Here is a 19,945-nt window from a genome sequence, read left to right on the forward strand (position 1 = left end):
TATACTATTATAAATAGTATTACTATAAAGAATATAGAAAGAATATTAGAATATTTATTTATTCGACAAAAATTCATTTGGTCCAAAAAACTTGATAGTATAATTTTCGCAGTTAATTACCGACAGATAATAATAAGTGATACAAACACAAGTGACATCTAGAGTAAATGTTCCACGTAACGTTTTTTCGTGACACATAATAGAGGGCAGCCAATAAACGAGATACGGAACAGAGGTTTCATTTTACAGAAATTGCTGTTACATGCTTTGAAATATAAAACTTGTAAAATATCAATATTTTTAAAGCGACTTTTTTATTTCAAAACGGTGATTTCGAAAACTATACTCACCAAACAGAAATTTTAATTAAAATTCGAAATAAAAAATAATTACTGATATGTTTTTTAAATAACATAACTTTTAAAACATAGAAAGTAATAATTGTTCATTAGATTCGTTAATTTAACCTTTGTTTAATTCTTATAATTTACATGGTACTCACAGAAGTTACATTTTCTACAGTCGTTCTGTTGGAAGATCAAAATTTTACTATCGATAACCGATTCGTATTATTCTTAACTATAATTTTTATGTCTACAAAAATAATCAGTTAAACTTTGGCTTTTCATATTCATTTAAGGTGGTTTAATTAAATGTTATTCTCTATAGATCATTTCTATTTTTCAAGGTCGTTATTTTATTCCAATCCGAATCGATAACGTTGAAAGTGATACGGAAATGATGAGGGAATTACAGGCTTCTAATGCTTGTAATATTAAAAAGTATTGCCTACAACGTCTATTTTATGTCATATCTGTGTATCTTATACTTTATCTGTGATTTTTATATTTATAATTCTATACATATTTCAAAGTTTGTCGTGAGGATAAACCCAGAAAATTAACTTTAAGAGTTTGTGTTCCGTTCACTACTAGATGGCAACATTTCACTGTTCATTTTCTTTGTGAATAGTATGTAGATAATCATCCCAAGGATTAAACTATATTTATTGAATATATATACATACACTTAAGAATGAATGTTGACAAGTATAATCTAAATAATTACTTAATAATAACTTAAAATTTATAAAAATATATTTGTATATATTATAAAAAAAGACTTTTGATACTAATGTACATATAACCACCTATAACGCGAATTATGGCAAGTACGGAATCGTATCGAGTGTAACATAGTTTCGTGTTTAGCATAGTAACGTATGCACATATGCATATTTTTGCATTGCATACACTTTAGTATGCGTAATGTTATAAATTCGAAATAATATTCTTGTATATCGATTGATAAATTGTCATCAGTGTCAATTGAAACTTCATGGTTTATCGTTCACGAATGCTGTAACTGATAAAAGGATACGCTGAATTCGAAGCACGAAAGGTACGTGTTACTTACAGCCACAATTACTGTTTCCGTCGTTTACAATTATATTACGTATATTACATTTGATCTTTTATGTACGATTACCAATAAAGTCTAGTTTCTTTTCAGGCCTGATAAAAAAAGGAAAACAATAATTATCATGACGGAAGACATGGATGGATTAAGCAAATATTTTAAACAGACGTTAACACCAACTATGAAAACGAACGTAAGCAAATAATTCGAAATATTTTACCTTAAAAATAAACGATTTTCTTCGTATTTAAAATAGGTCACTTTAAGTTCTTTACTTCTTTGTAATCTACACTTAAATTGTTTAGTCTAATTGTACCACGATGTATTCTATTAATTTTGTTAATGAAAATATGTTATATAAACATGAGCCTGCAAATGCTTTTGTTTCCAATTACAGATATTGAAAAATAGCAGAGGTATTCTAGTATTTGAATAAATTTTTTCAGATGCTAGAATGTCGAGTCTGCGACGAGGTATTTGCCATTGATGGAGTGAAGGTTCCCAGATTGTTACACTGTGGCCATACAGTGTGTCATTCATGTTTATTAAGCATAAGACCCTACACGGCAGACCAACAATTTCTGCTGTGCCCCTTCGACAGACAACCAACAAGCATCAGTCAAAATAATATCTATAGTCTAAAAAAGAATTTTGCTTTGATCGAATTATTAGAAAGATTGGAACAATCAAACGACGAAAAAATATTGATACTTGAAAGAGAAAGACTACAATCTAATCAATCTTGTGACGAAGATGAAGCACATATTGCAGTGTTGTATTGTACTGTTTGCTCTACACACTTGTGCGAAAACTGTGATGGTACAATTCACTCCTCCAAGACTCTTAGTAAACACAAACGTGTACCTTTATCTGAAAAACCAAAGGACAAACCAAAATGTTCAGTGCATACAACACATGTAACAGAATTTACTTGTACTCAGGAAGGCTGTCATAATTCACTTATGTGCTATTTGTGCAAGGACTATGGCAGACACAGTACGCATAAGGTAACACACACAAACTGGTGACAAATGATGAATATTCTATGTTTTGTTTAAATTGTAGCTGGCTTTGGTGGAAGTTGAAGCAGAAAATATTAGAAAGTCTATTGTTACTGCTCTGCAAAAAATGACACAATTTATGGAGAGTATGAGGGACACAGCACACCGAATAGGCACGTTATTGTTTTCCATTTGCTATTAACTCATTTGCAATAACTAATTTTTCATTTCTCTCCTTTTTTCTAATTTTATATTAAAAATAACAAATAGTCACTCTGTAATTAAAAAACAAAATCATCAGCTTGATTGTAAACAAAAAATTAATGATTAAATGAAAAGAAAATAATAACTACAATTACATTATTCAGAGACAGTGATACAAAAGTTGGAAGGATGGGCAATAGAAGATGCAAGGCAGCGAGTCCGTCAACACTTTGAGGAATTACGAGCCTTGCTGGCAGAGCAAGAAAATGCAGCCATATCCTGCATTGAAACGGAAACACGTGGGAGACTATGTGCTTTGAGACAGCAACAACAAGATCTTACCACCACAAGATCTCAGATGGCCGATGTGTGCATTCAATGTGAAAGTATTTTAGATTCAGAAGACTGGAAACTACTATGCAGTGCAACAAAAGTTAAGGAAGTCTTAACTACTCTGGAACAACAACAGCAACACTATGCTCAATTGAGTCCTGATTTTCTTACACCTGAGTCTTCTATACCTATAATATTTAGTAGGGTATGTCTTTATAATTTCTTCATTTAAAATCAAAGAGTATAAAACTAGGCACAAAAGTTTATTGGTTCAACTTAAGAACTGCGATATTTCATTGCCGCTACTTTTCTACTTTAAGGAAGGAATTGTGCCTTAGAGTCAGTCATTTATGTCTACATAACAAAAAAATTATTTGCAAACATATCTTTCTACTAATTTACAAGTCCCTGGAAACAGAAGAACTTTTATTTGAAACATTTTTTAATGTCTTTTGTAACTTGAGAGTTGGAATCAACAAAGAAATACAAACATTTGTACAAAGTTTCATCATAATAAGCATCTGATACTTTGTAATCTTCCATTATAAGTATTCTAATAATTTCGTAAACATATTGCAAATTTATCCAGCTTGAAATTAAAATGTTAAAAATTAGGTAATTGAAACACTCGATTTGTAGAGTTTTTAAATACAGTTTGTTACAAATTTATTAGCCATAAGCGATAAAATTCACAAATCTCGGTATCAGCTTTTATTTTTTTTTTTAACACTCTTTAGTTATGTAACAAACTTGTAATTTACAGTAGATTGAGAAAAATATTTTTCGATTCTTGTGACACGACTTACAAAATTATTTACCACATTAGGATAATAGAGTACATATCGGTACAAAAATCGACATACGTGTGGTGATCTTGGGATTGGATGATGCGGGGAAAACTAGCATCTTATCGGCAATGAGAGGTATTACGCTTTCTGGCCCGCCGATTCCTACTATAGGATTCAACGTTGAGAGTTTGGAATACAAAAATCTGGTGTATTCATTGTGGGATGTTGGTGGCCAACAAAAATTTAGACCACTATGGAAACATTACTATCATAACACACAAGCTGTTATTTTTGTGGTTGATGCTAGCAACAGATCTCGATTCGAGGAGGCGCAGAATGAATTGTCGAAAATTGTTAACGAACGTAAACTTAAAGGCGCTTTATTTCTGATCTATGCTAATAAACAGGTGAGCCAATTATACAAAGTATTTTCGAAACAGACTTAGAGAGGTTTGACATATTATTTTTTAAATATTACATTTCAAGAAATAATTTGAATAAATTTAGATATTAAATAAATATTTTTTAATTGCATAGTAAATACATATGGTTTTCAAATGATACATCAAACCACCCTTGGTCTTTTAATTTCTATCATTTCATTCATCATTGTATTAAAATAGATCTAAATTATTAAAAGGAGCTGTTAAATCATATTATTACAAATGAAAGATTAAAATATTTTACAAAATCGTTATTTCTTATTGTAATTTCAAAAAAAATTTGCTCAATTCTGTCGCAAAGGAATTGGTTACTAATTCAATACCTGTGGTATTTGATTCTTGACTAATATTAATTGTTGCACATTATTCGTTACTTTGCAGGATATTGCCGGCTGTGCCAGCGTTGTAGAGCTGACCGACATTCTCTGCTTACAAAAACTATGTTGTGGTAGAGCATGGCACATACAAGGTTCATCTTTAGTCACAAACGCTAGTGGTTCAACGCAAGGTCTTGAGTGGTTGACGCAACAATTGGGTGCTCACGAAACCTTGTATACGATACCTATAGTATCGTAAACGTGTAAATTATGAATATAGTGCTTTCGGTGTTAAAATTCAAATATGTAATATTTACTGGATGCAAGATTCTTTAGTCGCGTTTGTTTTGTGAAAGTTCATTTGTGTTCATTGTACGCATCGCACTGATCGACTGAAGCACTTGTAAGCACCTACAGCACCGAAAGCGCTAGAAAACAATCAAGATCGCAACAACTGATCTCAGTACTTTGTAATTTGTAAATTGCACATTCCGCAATATCTTTGTCGATTAATCAAGGTTGTGATAAAAGTGATCGAAAGACACTCGTTACGTAGTGCATTAGATGTGACGTAATAATTGCTAACCGTAGTAACTACGTTAATTAGATTCTAACATCGATGAAGAAACGAAGCAGGCGAAAATAAACGGCCCGAGCACATCTAGAAAAGTCTTATTTATTTTATTACATTGGTTATTGGTTACCTTTGATACATGAATCATACCAATTATTTATTTATTTATTTATTCATTCAGTCATATTTGTAGCACACATCCCAATCACTCTTACTTCTTTTTTTATCCTTTTAATTGGAGCGAGCTTTTTTTTAATACGCGTACACTGTACGGAAATTGAAATAATATATAATATATATATATTTATATATAATATAGCATCGTTTAAATTACATCTCAATTACTTTTTAATCGTATATAAAAACACTTGACAAACAAAAACGGAACAACTTAGAGTCTTTTGTGGAGCTGTGCCATGGTGGGGACACGGGGCAAGATGACTCTATTTATATAATACATATATATTATATATGTATGGTGTGTGTAACATTTATATATATATATATATATACATATATAGAATTATATATATATAAAATACACATTTCGGTGGCAGCGTACTTTCGGCAGCACAGCGAGCACTTTGATTTGTTCTACACTCGATTAGTCGGTAACATTTTTCGCTGACAAAATTTCGTGGAACACGAACGAAAAGCGAAGACTAGGATAAAATGTTTAGGCTGCGAAGACGAGGCCATGATTCAATTTAGAAGAAAAAAAAGACTCTTGCAATTCACTGTTTCAAAATTTTCCATGAGCCGGAATTCGATAGTAAAATGTTTTCGTTCGTTTCATGATAATGTCTTTCTCTTTCTTTTTAGTGTAATTTTTTGCTTTCGGAAAGTGGTGCGTGTCGCGGCCACACAGCTCCTGGAATACAGTCTGTGTTTGTGTCGATCAAGACACGTTTATTTACAATTCATCGTGCTCCTGAAAATCAAAGAAAAATAGTGGTTTAGCTACTGTCGTAGTTACAATAGAAAAAAAGATTTTTCTTAATTCTTAAATAAATTAAAATCCGAAATAAATGTGATTATTACTTAATAATATTTCGTCAATAGTTTTAAGTGAATAAGAAATTTAAAACATTGCAGTATAAAGACATTAATGTTAAAATATTCAATATTAACCTCAATATCTGGGACGTTGTTGTCCCCCCCTTCATCTGCGTCTTCATCTTCATCATCATCTTTATTATCTTCATTCACTTTGTTTTCCTTTTTTCGCTGCTTACTCTGCTCCTCGTCTTGAGCCTCTTTCATTTTCTTCTCACCTTCCTAAAATATACAAATTATGTAATCCATACCCACTATTTCATATTAAAAATTCCATAACTTGAATTCTACGATCAGCAACGAGGAATTCCAGCTTTTGTATCGCTCATGAATATCAGTAAAGCTTTTAACATCATTTACTATGATTTAATTTGACAATTAACAGTGTGTATATTTGTATACTTACGAAAGTAGGCTTCCAGACTTCTTCACCAAATTTGCGAGCGACTTCTGGATCGTCCGTAATGAGAACATTATCAAAGATTGTTCCAGACTTCACTTGCCAAAGATCGAAGCCAATGGCGCAAATTTCATCCCTCATATATAGTTCAGGATTAGGAGTGTATTCGGGATTGTCGATCTCTGGATGAATCCAAGGTCCTTTGTAGTTGGGATTATCAATCTGTCTTGGCTTCCATTCACCCTGAAAAAGAAATTAGATTAGATTAGCAAAAACATTGAATAGAATATAAACTAAATTTTATAAAACTAACTTTGTATTCAGGATTGTCTATCATAGGCGCCTCCCACTCTCCATCCATCTCATCATCCCAATCTTCTGGTTTGGATGCCTCAGGATCAGGAATGTGTTCTGGTTTGTTCCAGTCTTCTGGTTCCTGATCATCTGCATCAGGAATGGTAGGACTATCATCCCAATCATCAGGTTTGCTCTGAGATGGGTCCTTAATTTTCCTTGGTGGCAAGTCCCAATCCGTTTCCAGTTCACCAGATTCAACTACTTCATTGTCAATGAGAACCTGAAAGAAAATTTAAACCATAATCAGAATGCGGCTATAAAAGAGGAACTCGGTCATATTTGCAATTACAATGAACTGTTGTTCTTTGCTTAATTTGTAGAGAAGCAGAGTATAATTCATATACATTTAATAAGCAAGATAATCTTCATTCTTCGAGATTCTGTAGCTCTTATTTTCCATAGTAAATCAATGAGAACAAGAGACTCTAGACTCGATATACCAATGCATTACAATATTTTTACTTCCTTACTTTGTATGTATTATCAGGATTAACAATCAGTGTGTACATGTGAGTGTAAATGTCGTCTTTGCAGCGAATGTCTTTGTTGATCAAAAGATTCTTTCCATTGTAGTTGAAAATGACATGTATTTTCTTAGTTCCAGGTCCACAAATATCAGGTCCTATGGAAACACATATACATTCAAGCATCAGAATTAAACAGATCATGCTTATTGGACTTGTGCCAGAAGAAGTATGAGGTTACACATTTCAACATTGGGAGTGCAAATATTCATTCCTACTATTTGTAGTACTACAAAAAATTTTTAATTTACAGTACTAAAATTTTTACTTTTCCACTGCATAAAAATCTGCAATAATTAGCAAAAAAATTAATGTATCTTAACTGGTGCCTGGAATATGTATAAGAACTATATCCAGGGCATATGTAAGAAATTACTCTCCGAGTTCCATCAGCACCAATCCACCACTGGGTGTAACCAGTGACTCTAGGCTCGGCCTTTTTAAAAACATAAACTTAAAGTTCCTTGATTATACTTTGAAGTACTTAAAAATTCTTACCAAACATAATCTGATATGGACTATCTCCATGCATATCTTTCTGATCCAATGAACAATCAAATACTTTAACATATCCACCACCACAATCAATATTTTGTTCATGTTTAACAGTGAACTGAACAACAAGTGGTTTATCCTTGTTGCTGAAGGGTTTGAATTTTCTGCTTAAAGCATAGAATCTTGCATCCTGAGAGGTTTGAATACCTATTAAAAAATGAAAAAATTTATACATAATCGATAAAATAAAATTTTTAAAAGTTGCAAATTTTAGAAGTTAATGTGTAAAATTACTTTCTTCCATTTACCTTTATCATTCTCAGGATCATTCCAAAACTTTCCATGACTCAGAACAAACTTTCCAAATTCTTTTCCAGGATGTTCAGAGTATACCCAGTTCTTTTCCCAAGAATCTGCAAACAAAAAGAAATTTATGAAAATATAATACATACATAGAGAATAATACTTTAATTGATATCATTTTCACAGCAGTGAATTAAATAAAATCACATTGCTCGTGCAACCACAAACATTACTTAATTATTGGAGTATTCTTTTTATTTAACAACACATTAATGATAGTAAATATTACAATCGAAAATACACATGTATTTTTAAACACATTAATAAATTTAAATTTCAAATTTCAATAAGAGTTTTTAAGAAGTATATTGTGATTTCAAAAATTTTGTAATATATTAAGATAAAATACTTGTACCTTACATTTTGAAATAAAATTATTTACATGTAATTAAAATACTACTTCGTAAGGTGCTTATTATTCAGAATAATATTTTAAATATTTCCTAGCGCCGTTTATTATTGAATTCATTATGTTAGAATAAAAACATTTAATGAAAAAACGCAATGAAAATTAAGATGATAGAGTCGTCCCCATACGTTTTTTTCCCCAAGCACGAGGAGAGGTTTATTTCGAAGCAGAAAGCGTTCAACGCAGATCAACCGATCGATCGCGCGTCATGTCGGCAAAACCCACACGGTAGGCTTGTGCCTGTGCCACGAGACAATTTCCCCCTCGCCACGTCTATGGGAATTTCGACTTTCCGGATTCACATATGGCAGCGTAAACAGTTCTATGAACAACTGACTGTATTATCGTGTCAAAATTACAGGCAAATGTACATGCGTGCATACACATGAAATTGCAGAAACCACTGAGCAAGGGCGTGTGGGTTACCAAGGAGAAATATACAATGTATGTATCACCCCTCTCTCCGCAGCGATGTAGAAAAAATTTTTCAAGAAAATACATCAAAACCGACAACTTTTTTAGACAAAACTCTGCAAATACAAAACGTGGGTGTGGTTTGTATAAAGAAAACCATATCAGGAAGTCTACTGATTTTTCTAGACTTTCTCAGTTTGAATATGGAGAGTCGATGGACGAAGCAGGGATCGAGAAGGAAACTAAGACAAAGGCAAAAAGTTCTCGAGAAACAGTTACTCACCGTCGAGGAATTTCTCCTCAAAGTAGACCTCCGCGGTCACAAGTGTAATTGCCAGCAGAAGCACGAACGAGCAGAAGGACCGCATTTTTAGACGCCGGGACGACGAGAGTCCGGTCGACGAAGATCTTAACTCTGCGACGAACTAGCCGATAATGCCTGAATAGTAGTCGTGGTTGGCGAGTTAGCAGCCGCCGGGGTAGACAGATGGAGGGCGCCGATTGGCGGACTCCCGTTGTCCAATCAACACTGACCACGCTCGACCAACCAGCCGCCGCGCCGTGGCAGGTTATAGCCATGCCGCGCGCAAATAACCTTACGTCAGCTATTACCTTATTTTATCTATTGTCGATATGGCAGGAGATAGGAGTAGCGGTTTAGTGGAACATTTCTATTGGTTGGCTATTCGATAGCCATTGTTAGGAGCGATATTTAAACACAGTATAATTTGATGAATCGCTCACGTGAACGATTAGTTTAAATATTTTTCTCTCGAACATTTGTACAAAGTGCACACAGGTGATCTGTAACACGTGGTGTAAATCGACGTTCCATTTTTAAAAAAATCAATTAAATATATTTCATTGCAATGTACACGATTCGATAAATCTTATTACAATGTACAAATGTAGTTGTAATTATTTATAACATTCTTGTCAGATTGTATTACATACTTTGGAACAATTTGTACATCCCCGTACGCAAAGTCTTATTTAAAACACAAGAGAAACAAAATTAATCTATTATATTATAAATTGTTTTTAAGAAATTACTAATTGAACGAATGAATTTTTATATTTTTTAAAAACGAAGTAAAAACAATGACCATTATTTATTACAATTTGCTAGGTTTTTCTTTTAACGCACTTTGAAATATTTTATACCGTTTAATAAATCATATGTTCTATTAACCTTAATATTATTTTCCTCCTTCGTCGTTTCACTATCTATGTACATTTATGCAAGCATTAAACAGACGTGTTTTTCTTTTTTTTGTAGAGAGAACACCGCAGCGTCAAGAAGTTACACGTGCTTCCTACACACACTTGTGTAATCATATTAGATATTATCGATAAAATGTGAAACAATTATCGTACAATTTTAACCGAAATCGAACACTGCATTTTACAATTTACAATATTATCATTCTTCGATGATTCACTGATATCATCCCCGATCTTCGAAAATCTTGTCACCTTTCTGAAAAGTAAAAACAGCGGTAATTGAATATATCAAACGGTGAATCTGTTCTTTCTTAATGAACCGGGCAAACAACTGTGTCGATAGATAAGAACTGTTCGATGGAAACATATTCGATCGTAGTATACGTACGATTTGTTTGTCTAAGCTGTAAACTGAATTTGTTAGATCCTCCTCTTTGTCGTATCTTATCTATCCATATCTTTATAAAATGATTCGACCAAAATTCAATTTTCCGATGATGGAAAACTATTTATCAATTCTGACGGCTGTTACCGGCAAGTAAAATACGTACGGTCAAACACGTTTCTCGACCGACGTATCGGGTTTCAAACCGTCGTGTGTACGAATTGTTTCCCTGGCAACGACCTCCGGCAACCGCACTTCGCCTCGGTCGAGCGCAACGTGCACGAAAATCTACAAGTGAAGCCAGTGAAAGCTGTCAAACGCTAGTGAAGTTCTCCGTTAAGGAGGAACTTACCAAAAAGGATAACTACGTATATGCGTACGTAAATAGTATTAAAAAAAAAGAGTAAAAATGTTACGTTCGAAGGCGACGGCCGCGTTGATGCGGTTGAAGGAGATGGACAGGAAGTACAATATTAAGTGTAACGAGGGCAAACGGGGCCAGAGTAACGTGAGCACCGAAAGTTCCATTGACGACACACCGAGGAACCAGCGAGCCGGCTTCAAAGCCGCCAGCAACAACAAACCTGACACCGCTCAAGGTTTTACCGCCATCGATGCAGAAGACGAGGTTGGGTCAAAGGTAGCGGCAAATTTAAAATAAGTTATTTTGAACGAATGACAGAAATTTCGAATCATCTCGAGTATCGTTTGAAGTTAGAGACTTTTTGGGAACGGTGGCTGTCTTCACGAATATCGCACGCTTTTAACTCTTCGGGGCACAGTGGGTTAAGAAATAATTCTACCATTTTAATACCCTGATATGCACGGTGGAATATTTTTCGATCCACCATGAAAAATTAAAATAACTCCATACGAGTTGCACGATGAGACCGTTAATATTCCATTTAATAATTAAATATCCGATTGTTTTGCATTATTTCACACGTTTAGCACCCGTGCCCCAAAGAGTTACACCAGGGCTATAAATTGCACGTGCAACGACCAGCAATTATTTTTCAAGAGTTAAAAATACAACACAGATTATTTTTCAATCGTAACGACACCCGTTATCATCGTTGTATCATAAGTAAACACGTGTAGGATCGAAAAGAAAACAACTTTCGCGGAAATAAATCGGAAAATAAATATTTTTATAAAAAGATACGTAAAGTGTTTCAGTTACACGATCCCGTTTACAGACGTCAAAACGTCCAAATTTGGTAAAAAAAAAAAAAAACTGTAAACAATAAAACTATCAATTACGTAGTGGAGCTGTTTGTCTCGTACACGTTTTTTACGACACGTGTATATACAGACCTCTATTAAATATGTCGGCTCACTGAACACGTGAGTCACAGAATTGTGGTCACACGCAGGAAATATCAAAGATGATAAAAGGTAAAAGAAACGACGAAAGATATTTTCATACATTTTATTTAAAAAAAAAAAAAATAGTATTCAGATTATGAACTGATAATACTGTGAAAGAAGAAACAATAACATTATCAGATTTTTATTATTCCTTCCCTTTTTACTTTGATAAATTCTTCCCTACAATTATGCCTACGTATTTTAAAACACCTTGCACAATTCACAAACAATAGAAAAACGTACACGATCCACAAAACGTACAAAAATACCTCGAAAGACCGTGATATACTTCGATTATTTGAATTTTTCAATTCGAGTATTTACCCGCGGTGGTTAATCCCCAATTCGAAGAGATTCGAAACTCTCCGCAAAGAGAGAAGCGAACGCTCGCCGTTAACACCAAGAACTTCCAACAGATACCTCCCAAGTCCACGATCCAAGTGAGGATTCCGAGTCTCGTGGGAAAAGACGACGACGACGACGACGTCTCGAGCAGCGTAAATAGCTCCGCGTCGAAGAAGTCCCCGGAGGATTCTTCTAAAATCAGTATCGAAACGTCGCTCGCGGACAAGAACCGTACGGGCGTACGGTTAAAAGAAGAAAGTGTCTCGAGAACCGCAAACGAGTCTCGCAAGACTCTCCTCTCGAGCCCGAGGTCCGTCTCGAGGGAGGGCAATCTCATCGTCAAGGCCAGGGTCGAAATCGTACCACCGAATAACGTGAGTCGTCATGAGAACAGCGACGTGTCCTCGGTCGCCACGATTCTATCCGAGGTTACTGGCGATTCCAAAACGGTCACGGGGACGTACGAGTCGATGGACGTCGTCGAATCGTCGACGAGACGAAACGAGAGGAAACGAAAGGTACCGGAAGAGAAAACAACGAAGAACAACGCTCCGTACGCGAACGTTGGCAACGAGGAGACAACGATGGACGAACTCACGGGGATCAGCGACGAAAGAAGCGAAATTATCTCAGAACTGTCTCGCGCGACGAACAAGGACGGAGAACCGTCGAACAATTCTTTGAGAGTGCGGCAGAAGGAATACGAGAGCGACACGTTCGAGGAGGTTTCCAGTTCTACGTCGAGTTCCGTTGAGGACCGATCGGGGAAGATCGAGGAGGCAGCCCAGAGTACAATCAGATCCGGTGTAAAACAAATCACGATCACGCCTCACAAGCGGACCGAAAGTGTTCAGAGGATCGTGACCGTTGATAGGTAGTTGAGATTTTCACGATTCGAAAGTAGGCACAATAGCACCCGATTTGAGTGAATTTTAAAGAAATTGGTACAATGCAGGCTTGGTCGCTGAAATACTGAAGGGTTTCAGAAAGTCATTACTTGTTCGTTTGAAAGCTTTTTTATTCGATGGTCATTTGAGGGATATTGTTTCTCGCACAAGGATTCGTTAATTATATTTTCAAATGAAATGATAGAAAGTTAAAGAAACGTATGTTTGTGAAAGTGTTTTTTGTTCTGTACTATTCAGTCTTTCACTGGCCACACTGTATAATCAAAGAGGGTTTTTTGTAGAAAACAATGTACGTGCCGAGAATCTAATTTTTCAGGGTCAAGACAAAATATCGCTGACTCTAGATAATAATCGTCATTAAAAATTGATTTATTTTTATCGTTACGCGTTTGCGATAACGTAAACACATTGGAGTAACGTAGCACAGTCCTTGAATTCCTAGAATTGTATAGATTTATTTTAATTGCAGGAAGAACCGAATGTACCAATTAAATCTGCTGGCATTGTAAGTGCCAAACCTGTTTATTCCCGGATTACTTAAGAATATTGAGTGTGGAAAATACAAGAAACCAAAAATATGTTTCTTTATTACCTTTTCACTTTTTATTGGGAAGTATTTCAAGAATTTATTTTACTCAATCTTGAACAAGTTATTATAAAACTTGTGATATTTAATGTGAACGCTTGCATTGGCGGATACATTGTTCTCTACAAAAACGATGCTCGACGTACCGATGATGCAATCTACAAACATTATTTATAACCATTTACAAAGAGCTATGGTAAATTGTACATTACCGTATTGCCATTGGCACATAGAACATTTTAAGAAGAAAGAAACCAAATTTTCCAACTTTAAAATTTTCATCACTTTTTACAAATACTCCCCGGTTACTCTTTTGAACAAATAAAACACAAACTATAAGATTAATACCTCTGTATATTAAAGGAAAACAAAATTCGTATTCTGTGCGATAAGTAATGTCTTCTATATAAGAAAACATCGCTGAGTATTATGTAAAATAATATGGGAAATTCGGACACCATCGGAACCTAGAATCTTAGTTTTTTTTTTTTTTTTACAAAACGTTGCAGTATTTACACCTGAACATGAGAATATTAATTGCATTGTGTTTCAAAGTCCTCGAGACGTTCTTTCCAGAGACAAAGAGATCATTGAACTGGTCGCGCCAAAAATAATACAGGACACGAGCAAGTGTGATATCGGGCTCGACGTGGAGCTATCGAATTACGTGAAAACGACGGAGAACGTCGACGAGGTGCCGCCAATCAGCCTGTTAAAGTTACCGAAGCAAACGTCGACGAACAAACAACCTCGAAGGAACAAAAGGCACCGAAAGTCGTCCGACGAAAACATGAATGATGAGTCGCGAGAAAATACCGAATGGTCGGTGATTTTTGTTCACGAGAAATCAACGAAACGCAAGGAAAACAAAAACAAGGACGACTCTTCAAGGGCGAACAGCCCCTCATCGACCTTGTAAGAAATTCACCGTGACAACTCTACTTATTAACACTTTGCATTCCTTAATTTTTGTTTACCTACCAACAAGTTCTCAATTAACTTACGAAATAAATAAAAAAAAAGCGAGTCTCGATATAATGTTGAATTGCAACAATGCAGGGTGTGTAAGAAATATATTTTTCATTTATATTTTCATTTAAATTGCGTTGTATAATATCGAGTCTAGCTCGACATTGGAGTTGGTATAAGAAATGTGATGTCGAGCCACACTCGACACAGGAGTGCTAACACGGTCACACGTTATATAGGTACACGTTGACACATTGATTCTCGCGAGAGATCAACGTCACGGAACGTGTAAAAGCGACGATTCCCGCAAGACTGACGTCACATATACGTAAAAGCGACGATTCTCGCGAGACCGCAAAGACAACGCACTGTGTTGTTTTAAAAGTTTAAAAAATATTTGGGTTCGTAATTTTCTTCGTGAATGATGATATTGAACACGTTGTAACGTTGCTTGGCGTTGTTTTACTATTGATATCGTGTTTTGACTTTATGTGGATACTTGTCCCTAACGCTTCGCAATGTTTTTAGGAAAAGCGACAATGTTTTCAAGAAAAGACAAAAGAACGAAAAGAGAACAGAAACGAAGATAAATCCCTTGGTGTACGAACAGGGTAAAATTGAGAAAATCGATGCGGAGAAGGAGGCACCGGAGAATCATGTACAAAATGTGGACTCGAAAAATGTCTCCGACGAGGTACTTTTGAGAGAGACTCCAAGAACGTCGAATGTCACGTGCACGCTGAGAGAGTTGAACAGAGACGCGATCGACGCCATTGTTAAGCGCCATAGGGTCATCCGCGGATCGGGAAACACTTTAGAGAAATCTAGGAAATACGGGATCATAGTGAAGCCGCCTTCGGTCGAGTACGAGACACCCGAGAAAGACCAGACAGATGAGAGTAAACCCGGATCTCTGGAAAACGTTAGAACAATAAATATTATTACCGTTGAATTGATAAGTACAGTGATTCCAGCTTACAAATGACAATATCGAGCCGAAGCCTTGTGTGCGTCGTTCAAACGGAGCGCGAGAGAGACAGAGTAACAGCAAGCGAGTCTCGCATTACACGCGCTTGGTGGTCGAAACTTTGAAGCAAAAATTTTCATATTTTTCATCGTATCTTCGTGAGATTACATTATTAACGGTTTATCGACCGATTGGCGAGATTTTCGTGACGATGACGAGTTAAAACGCGGCCTTGTCCAGACTATTTTTAACTATTCGTTAATTTAAAGTAAAGTTCCGTTTCTTTATATTTTTTCAAACTTTCTACGATATATTTATTTCTACTTTTGCCAAGCTATAGATTAGAGACATTGTAATCGTTTTCTCGATCTTCGATTTCCATAAATCTGTTTTTCGAAAAAAATTTCTAAGCTGTGGTTACGACGACCAATTCCTTCGGCCCTGAAAGGGAAACAAACTATTGCGAAATTTGTTCGAAAATAGTCTTGGATATATCTTTCAATATTTTGCAACTTCTCCAGTTGAAGGAATCCGTTCAAGATCATGGGATTAAGAAGAGGAGCAAGGCGAAAAGAGTCTCGAAAGTGTCGAAAGCCAGGAAGCCGTCGAGTCGTGGAAAAGTGGAGGAGAAACACTCGCGATTAGACTGCAGACAGTCGCGTTGTCTGCGTCAACAAGCGGCTGCCCTGAGGCTGCAACAGGAACGCGAGGACATTCGTAATTACTTACTGGAACTGGAACACACACGAATAGAGTTCGGGCCCGGGAACTCGTTCGCGTCTTCCAAGCTGGATCCTTTCAAACCACTTGAATTCCCAAAAATTGCAGCGTTCGTGAAGCCTGGTACGTTGCGTTACTCTTTTGTTTCGTTCGTTGGATTGACAACGGTTCAAGTTGTTACAGTAATAATAACAGAAGTACGGTAGTGCTCTACCACGGTAAAAGTTGAGTAATTGCACGAAAATCAAGATCTGAACACTTATCCAACGAAGATGTTGATTTTCAAACCGATATGACCCGAACCGTTCTTCGAAGTTTCCTTTGTGTCGAACGTAGAATAGGATAAGTGAAAGTGATCTGAAACTCGAGGCGAGGAAAAAAAAACGTATACAATACTAATGCAACGATGAACCTTTTTTGTCTTTGATTCTTCTTGAACGAAACTTCTACCGCTGCACTTGTGAGGGTTTCGCGATTAAAATAAGACCAAACACGTTATAATTTGGATTATATTTACTTATTTAACAATCGTTTCTTTCGCATATTAAAAGTGAAAATTTATCAAACTCCATCGTGTTTGACCTCATTTTAATCAGGAAATACTCAAAAATACGTTGGTCGAAGTTTCGTTAAAAAAGAAGATGTAAATAAAAAAGTTTCATCGACGTGTTAGTGTTACGTATTTCACCGATATTTGAACCCGGATCGGGTTACATTGCTCGGCGGTCGAGCCTCGTGACGTGTCAAGGGGAATCCCCCTCAGTGGTGGGGATAAACACAGGCATCGTTCTCGCAATTATCTAACTTTTACTGTGTGTGCGAAAAACCGGGACCGGGTATTTGCATATAGTCGGGGTTGGTCGTGAATTCGTTCCAGAAATCGACCTTTTTTTATCTCGTGCCGAGCTAAACCAGCCACCCGTGAACCGTTCGATGAGAAGAGCGAACGAGATACACCGGGAGTGAGCGCAACAGCAAGTGAATCTCGTGTTACGAGCACTCTGGTCGTCGAACCTCAAAGCGATACCGCACGCGTATCGACGTGACAGATGCTAATACCGACTAAACACTTTTGTATTTCTCGTTGTATCTTCGTGAGAGTGCAATCAATAAATAGATGAGATTCTCTCGATGAAAATGACACCGACTCGACCTTATTCGTACTAATTTCACTTTTAGATACATTGTACGAACCGTTTCAAAAAAAAAAAAAAAAAATCAATCGCGTATAATTGAAAATAGTCCGAATAGGGTCGTGTTTGGACTTATTTTCAAGGGAATAACTTCAGCGATCCGCTGATAATATTCTTACGAAGATACGATGTTAAATGTAACAGTTTTAATCTCCATTAGTGAAAATGATACAATTTCGTATACACAATTTAGAAATTGTTCACGGTGATTATATTAAATACTTTATCCATAATTGGTTACGTATGTATTGAATATCTTCGTTGCTTTCAAAGATACGAAGAATGTTTCAGGAAAGAGTTTCACAATCGAAGGGAATTAATATAACGGTGAGAAAAAGGTTGCTATCAAGATCATCTTTAAGACTACTTCAAGGTCGCGAGGTTTCTTTAAACGGTATTGCATGTTTTTATTCATGCGATCGCTACCCTCTCAAACGATGGAATATTTACTTCGGACATTCTTTTACAGCTTTAATGGCGACAAAGATATTTAAGATGTTCGTAATAGATGAAACATCCTGTATTTTTTTATGAACAGCAATGGATCACTTATACATATATTATATCTATTTACACGTTTATCTTAACGAAGATTTATCCAAATGGGGTGCTGTAATTGCATCGTATTCAATGAATTATTGATCGAATATATTGATGGAATACTGTAGCGCTTTTTACCATAACTAACGGGTTAGGAACACTCGGTGTACTCGTTTATAAGTTGACTGCAAGTTTTGTGTGTAAAGTACTTAAACCTTTTGTTCTGACTTCACGCTTGAATGTAATTGTTCCACTTTCTTTGCGGACAGAACCAGTGGACGTGAATGTAAAATCCAAACATGAAGTTGCTGCAGTGCAAGAGAGAATATTGACGATAAAACAGTGGCTGAAGGATCAATACGTTCTTTATAGGGACTACAGCAGCCTGGCGCAAACGGTGAATGCAAAATATATTCCTGCCAGTCTGGAGGATGCAAAAAGGGTATTGATTTTACTTCTAACGGTTGTCTTCAAATTGTCTTCTCGCTTTTCGCGTTAGTTAGTACATTACACGTTCTCAAACAGATGTAAATGAATTAAAAATTCCCTTCCCTCCTACTAAAAATTTACGCATCGTGAAATTGTAGTCCATCGCAGCTGTTTAAAGAATTTCAAATTTTTCACGAAGAAAAAGAAGAAGCTGAGATTTCCTTTTTCCACTGCGTGGGCAAAGTTCGCGGTACGAGATACTTCGAATAAATTCAGTCTCTTTGCGTAACAGTTTTTCACGGTGCAATCTAGCGTAATGCGATAGAAAATAAAAATAAAAAAAAAATGGAAGAAAGAGAGTATCAAGCGGTAGGAAGTACAAACGTGTACCGAACAATGGGAAGACAATGAGTCGCCGAATAAGGAAACGAACGAAGGCGGGATTCGCGTCTAAGAATCGACCGGCAAGGAAGCTTTTCACTTGGCCGGCTTTTCGAAAGTTTTAACGAGACAATCCTGTTCGGTTTCAGACGATCCGTCAGCTACAGAAAGCGATGATTAAGACCAGGTGACCGGCCGCTTCTGCGAAGCTTTCAACGGAGAGAACCGAGCACGTGCAACACGATTCCTCTACGTAAAAAAAGTGAACGGTGTAACTTGCAAAGCGATGTACTTCCTTAACGCGATCGTATTCGAACACAGAACACGTTGTTTTCGCCTTTGTATCGTACGGAACTCGTACAGCGTAAAACTCAATTGTGAAATCGTCTTGATTTTCCCACACAGTCCCCGAATGTATCAAGTGTTTCTATTTTTCTCCAATAAAGAGTGAAAATTGTATAAAAATCGATTCGATCGAACGTCCACGTGTCGATGCGGCGAATCGTTGTTATTGAATCAAGACCCGATGAAACGTAACCTAAATCTAACAAGGTGCGCACTCTTTCTATTCTATGATCATTTATACACTCGCTGTAATTCGGTTAGTGCACTCGGTGAACGTTCTTAAGTGATAGAGAAAATAGAATGGAATAAGTAGTGTAACACGAGACAGGGAGAGAAAATTATATACACACTACTGACCAATAATTTTGAGCATTCTTCGATTTTTAAATAAATTAATCTTCTTTCGTACATATATGAACGTTTCACTGAAAATATTATCTATGCATATCGATTAATCGAAGTATAATTTGAGATAATTTTAATTG

At 36.0% G+C, this 19,945-nt stretch overlaps 3 protein-coding genes across 6 annotated transcripts; 2 read left to right on the forward strand and 1 right to left on the reverse strand.

Annotated features, from left to right (window-relative positions):
• The first annotated feature begins 1,044 nt into the window (after positions 1-1,044).
• Positions 1,045-5,165, forward strand: LOC143146792 (E3 ubiquitin-protein ligase TRIM23). 4 transcript variants are annotated; one of them, XM_076311431.1, is made up of 7 exons: positions 1,045-1,401; positions 1,502-1,612; positions 1,866-2,426; positions 2,485-2,593; positions 2,789-3,162; positions 3,784-4,152; positions 4,570-5,165. In XM_076311431.1, the coding sequence occupies exons 2-7, from the start codon at positions 1,544-1,546 to the stop codon at positions 4,762-4,764; spliced, it is 1,677 nt and encodes a 558-aa protein (XP_076167546.1). In that variant the 5' UTR covers positions 1,045-1,401; positions 1,502-1,543; the 3' UTR covers positions 4,765-5,165. The 4 variants fall into 4 exon arrangements, with proteins under 4 accessions (XP_076167546.1, XP_076167545.1, XP_076167547.1 ...); XM_076311430.1 differs by having other exon boundaries at positions 1,047-1,401; positions 1,513-1,612; XM_076311432.1 differs by having other exon boundaries at positions 1,048-1,401; positions 1,513-1,612; positions 1,817-2,426.
• Positions 5,166-9,539, reverse strand: Calr (calreticulin). Its single transcript, XM_076311434.1, has 8 exons — positions 9,381-9,539; positions 8,220-8,324; positions 7,915-8,118; positions 7,363-7,514; positions 6,849-7,112; positions 6,542-6,778; positions 6,211-6,357; positions 5,166-6,010 (listed from the first exon to the last, which is right to left on the reverse strand). Exons 1-8 carry the CDS (start codon positions 9,463-9,465, stop codon positions 5,993-5,995), a joined length of 1,212 nt encoding a protein of 403 aa, XP_076167549.1. The 5' UTR covers positions 9,466-9,539; the 3' UTR covers positions 5,166-5,992.
• A 1,441-nt stretch (positions 9,540-10,980) lies between these two features.
• Positions 10,981-19,519, forward strand: LOC143146940 (uncharacterized). Its single transcript, XM_076311702.1, has 10 exons — positions 10,981-11,346; positions 12,494-13,296; positions 14,493-14,831; positions 14,940-14,976; positions 15,043-15,069; positions 15,125-15,213; positions 15,414-15,807; positions 16,374-16,695; positions 18,575-18,747; positions 19,265-19,519. The coding sequence occupies exons 1-10, from the start codon at positions 11,116-11,118 to the stop codon at positions 19,304-19,306; spliced, it is 2,457 nt and encodes an 818-aa protein (XP_076167817.1). The 5' UTR covers positions 10,981-11,115; the 3' UTR covers positions 19,307-19,519.
• Positions 19,520-19,945: the final 426 nt, after the last annotated feature.

This window comes from Ptiloglossa arizonensis, chromosome 5 (assembly GCF_051014685.1).
Source record: "Ptiloglossa arizonensis isolate GNS036 chromosome 5, iyPtiAriz1_principal, whole genome shotgun sequence".
Lineage (NCBI taxonomy): Eukaryota > Metazoa > Arthropoda > Insecta > Hymenoptera > Colletidae > Ptiloglossa > Ptiloglossa arizonensis.

Excerpts from the sequence above, each read along its gene's own strand:
- LOC143146792 (XM_076311431.1), top strand. The coding sequence starts at position 1,544 with ATGACGGAAGACATGGATGGATTAAGCAAATATTTTAAACAGACGTTA. Across the intron at positions 3,163-3,783 it reads TACCTATAATATTTAGTAGG|GATAATAGAGTACATATCGG; the intron begins GTATGTCTTTAT and ends TTACCACATTAG. Across the intron at positions 4,153-4,569 it reads TGATCTATGCTAATAAACAG|GATATTGCCGGCTGTGCCAG; the intron begins GTGAGCCAATTA and ends GTTACTTTGCAG.
- Calr (XM_076311434.1), bottom strand. The coding sequence starts at position 9,465 with ATGCGGTCCTTCTGCTCGTTCGTGCTTCTGCTGGCAATTACACTTGTG. Across the intron at positions 7,515-7,914 it reads TCCATATCAGATTATGTTTG|GACCTGATATTTGTGGACCT; the intron begins GTAAGAATTTTT and ends GTGTTTCCATAG. Across the intron at positions 6,779-6,848 it reads TAGACAATCCTGAATACAAA|GGTGAATGGAAGCCAAGACA; the intron begins GTTAGTTTTATA and ends TTTCTTTTTCAG.
- LOC143146940 (XM_076311702.1), top strand. The coding sequence starts at position 11,116 with ATGTTACGTTCGAAGGCGACGGCCGCGTTGATGCGGTTGAAGGAGATG. Across the intron at positions 14,977-15,042 it reads TTGAATTGCAACAATGCAGG|CTCGACATTGGAGTTGGTAT; the intron begins GTGTGTAAGAAA and ends TATCGAGTCTAG. Across the intron at positions 18,748-19,264 it reads GTCTGGAGGATGCAAAAAGG|ACGATCCGTCAGCTACAGAA; the intron begins GTATTGATTTTA and ends GTTCGGTTTCAG.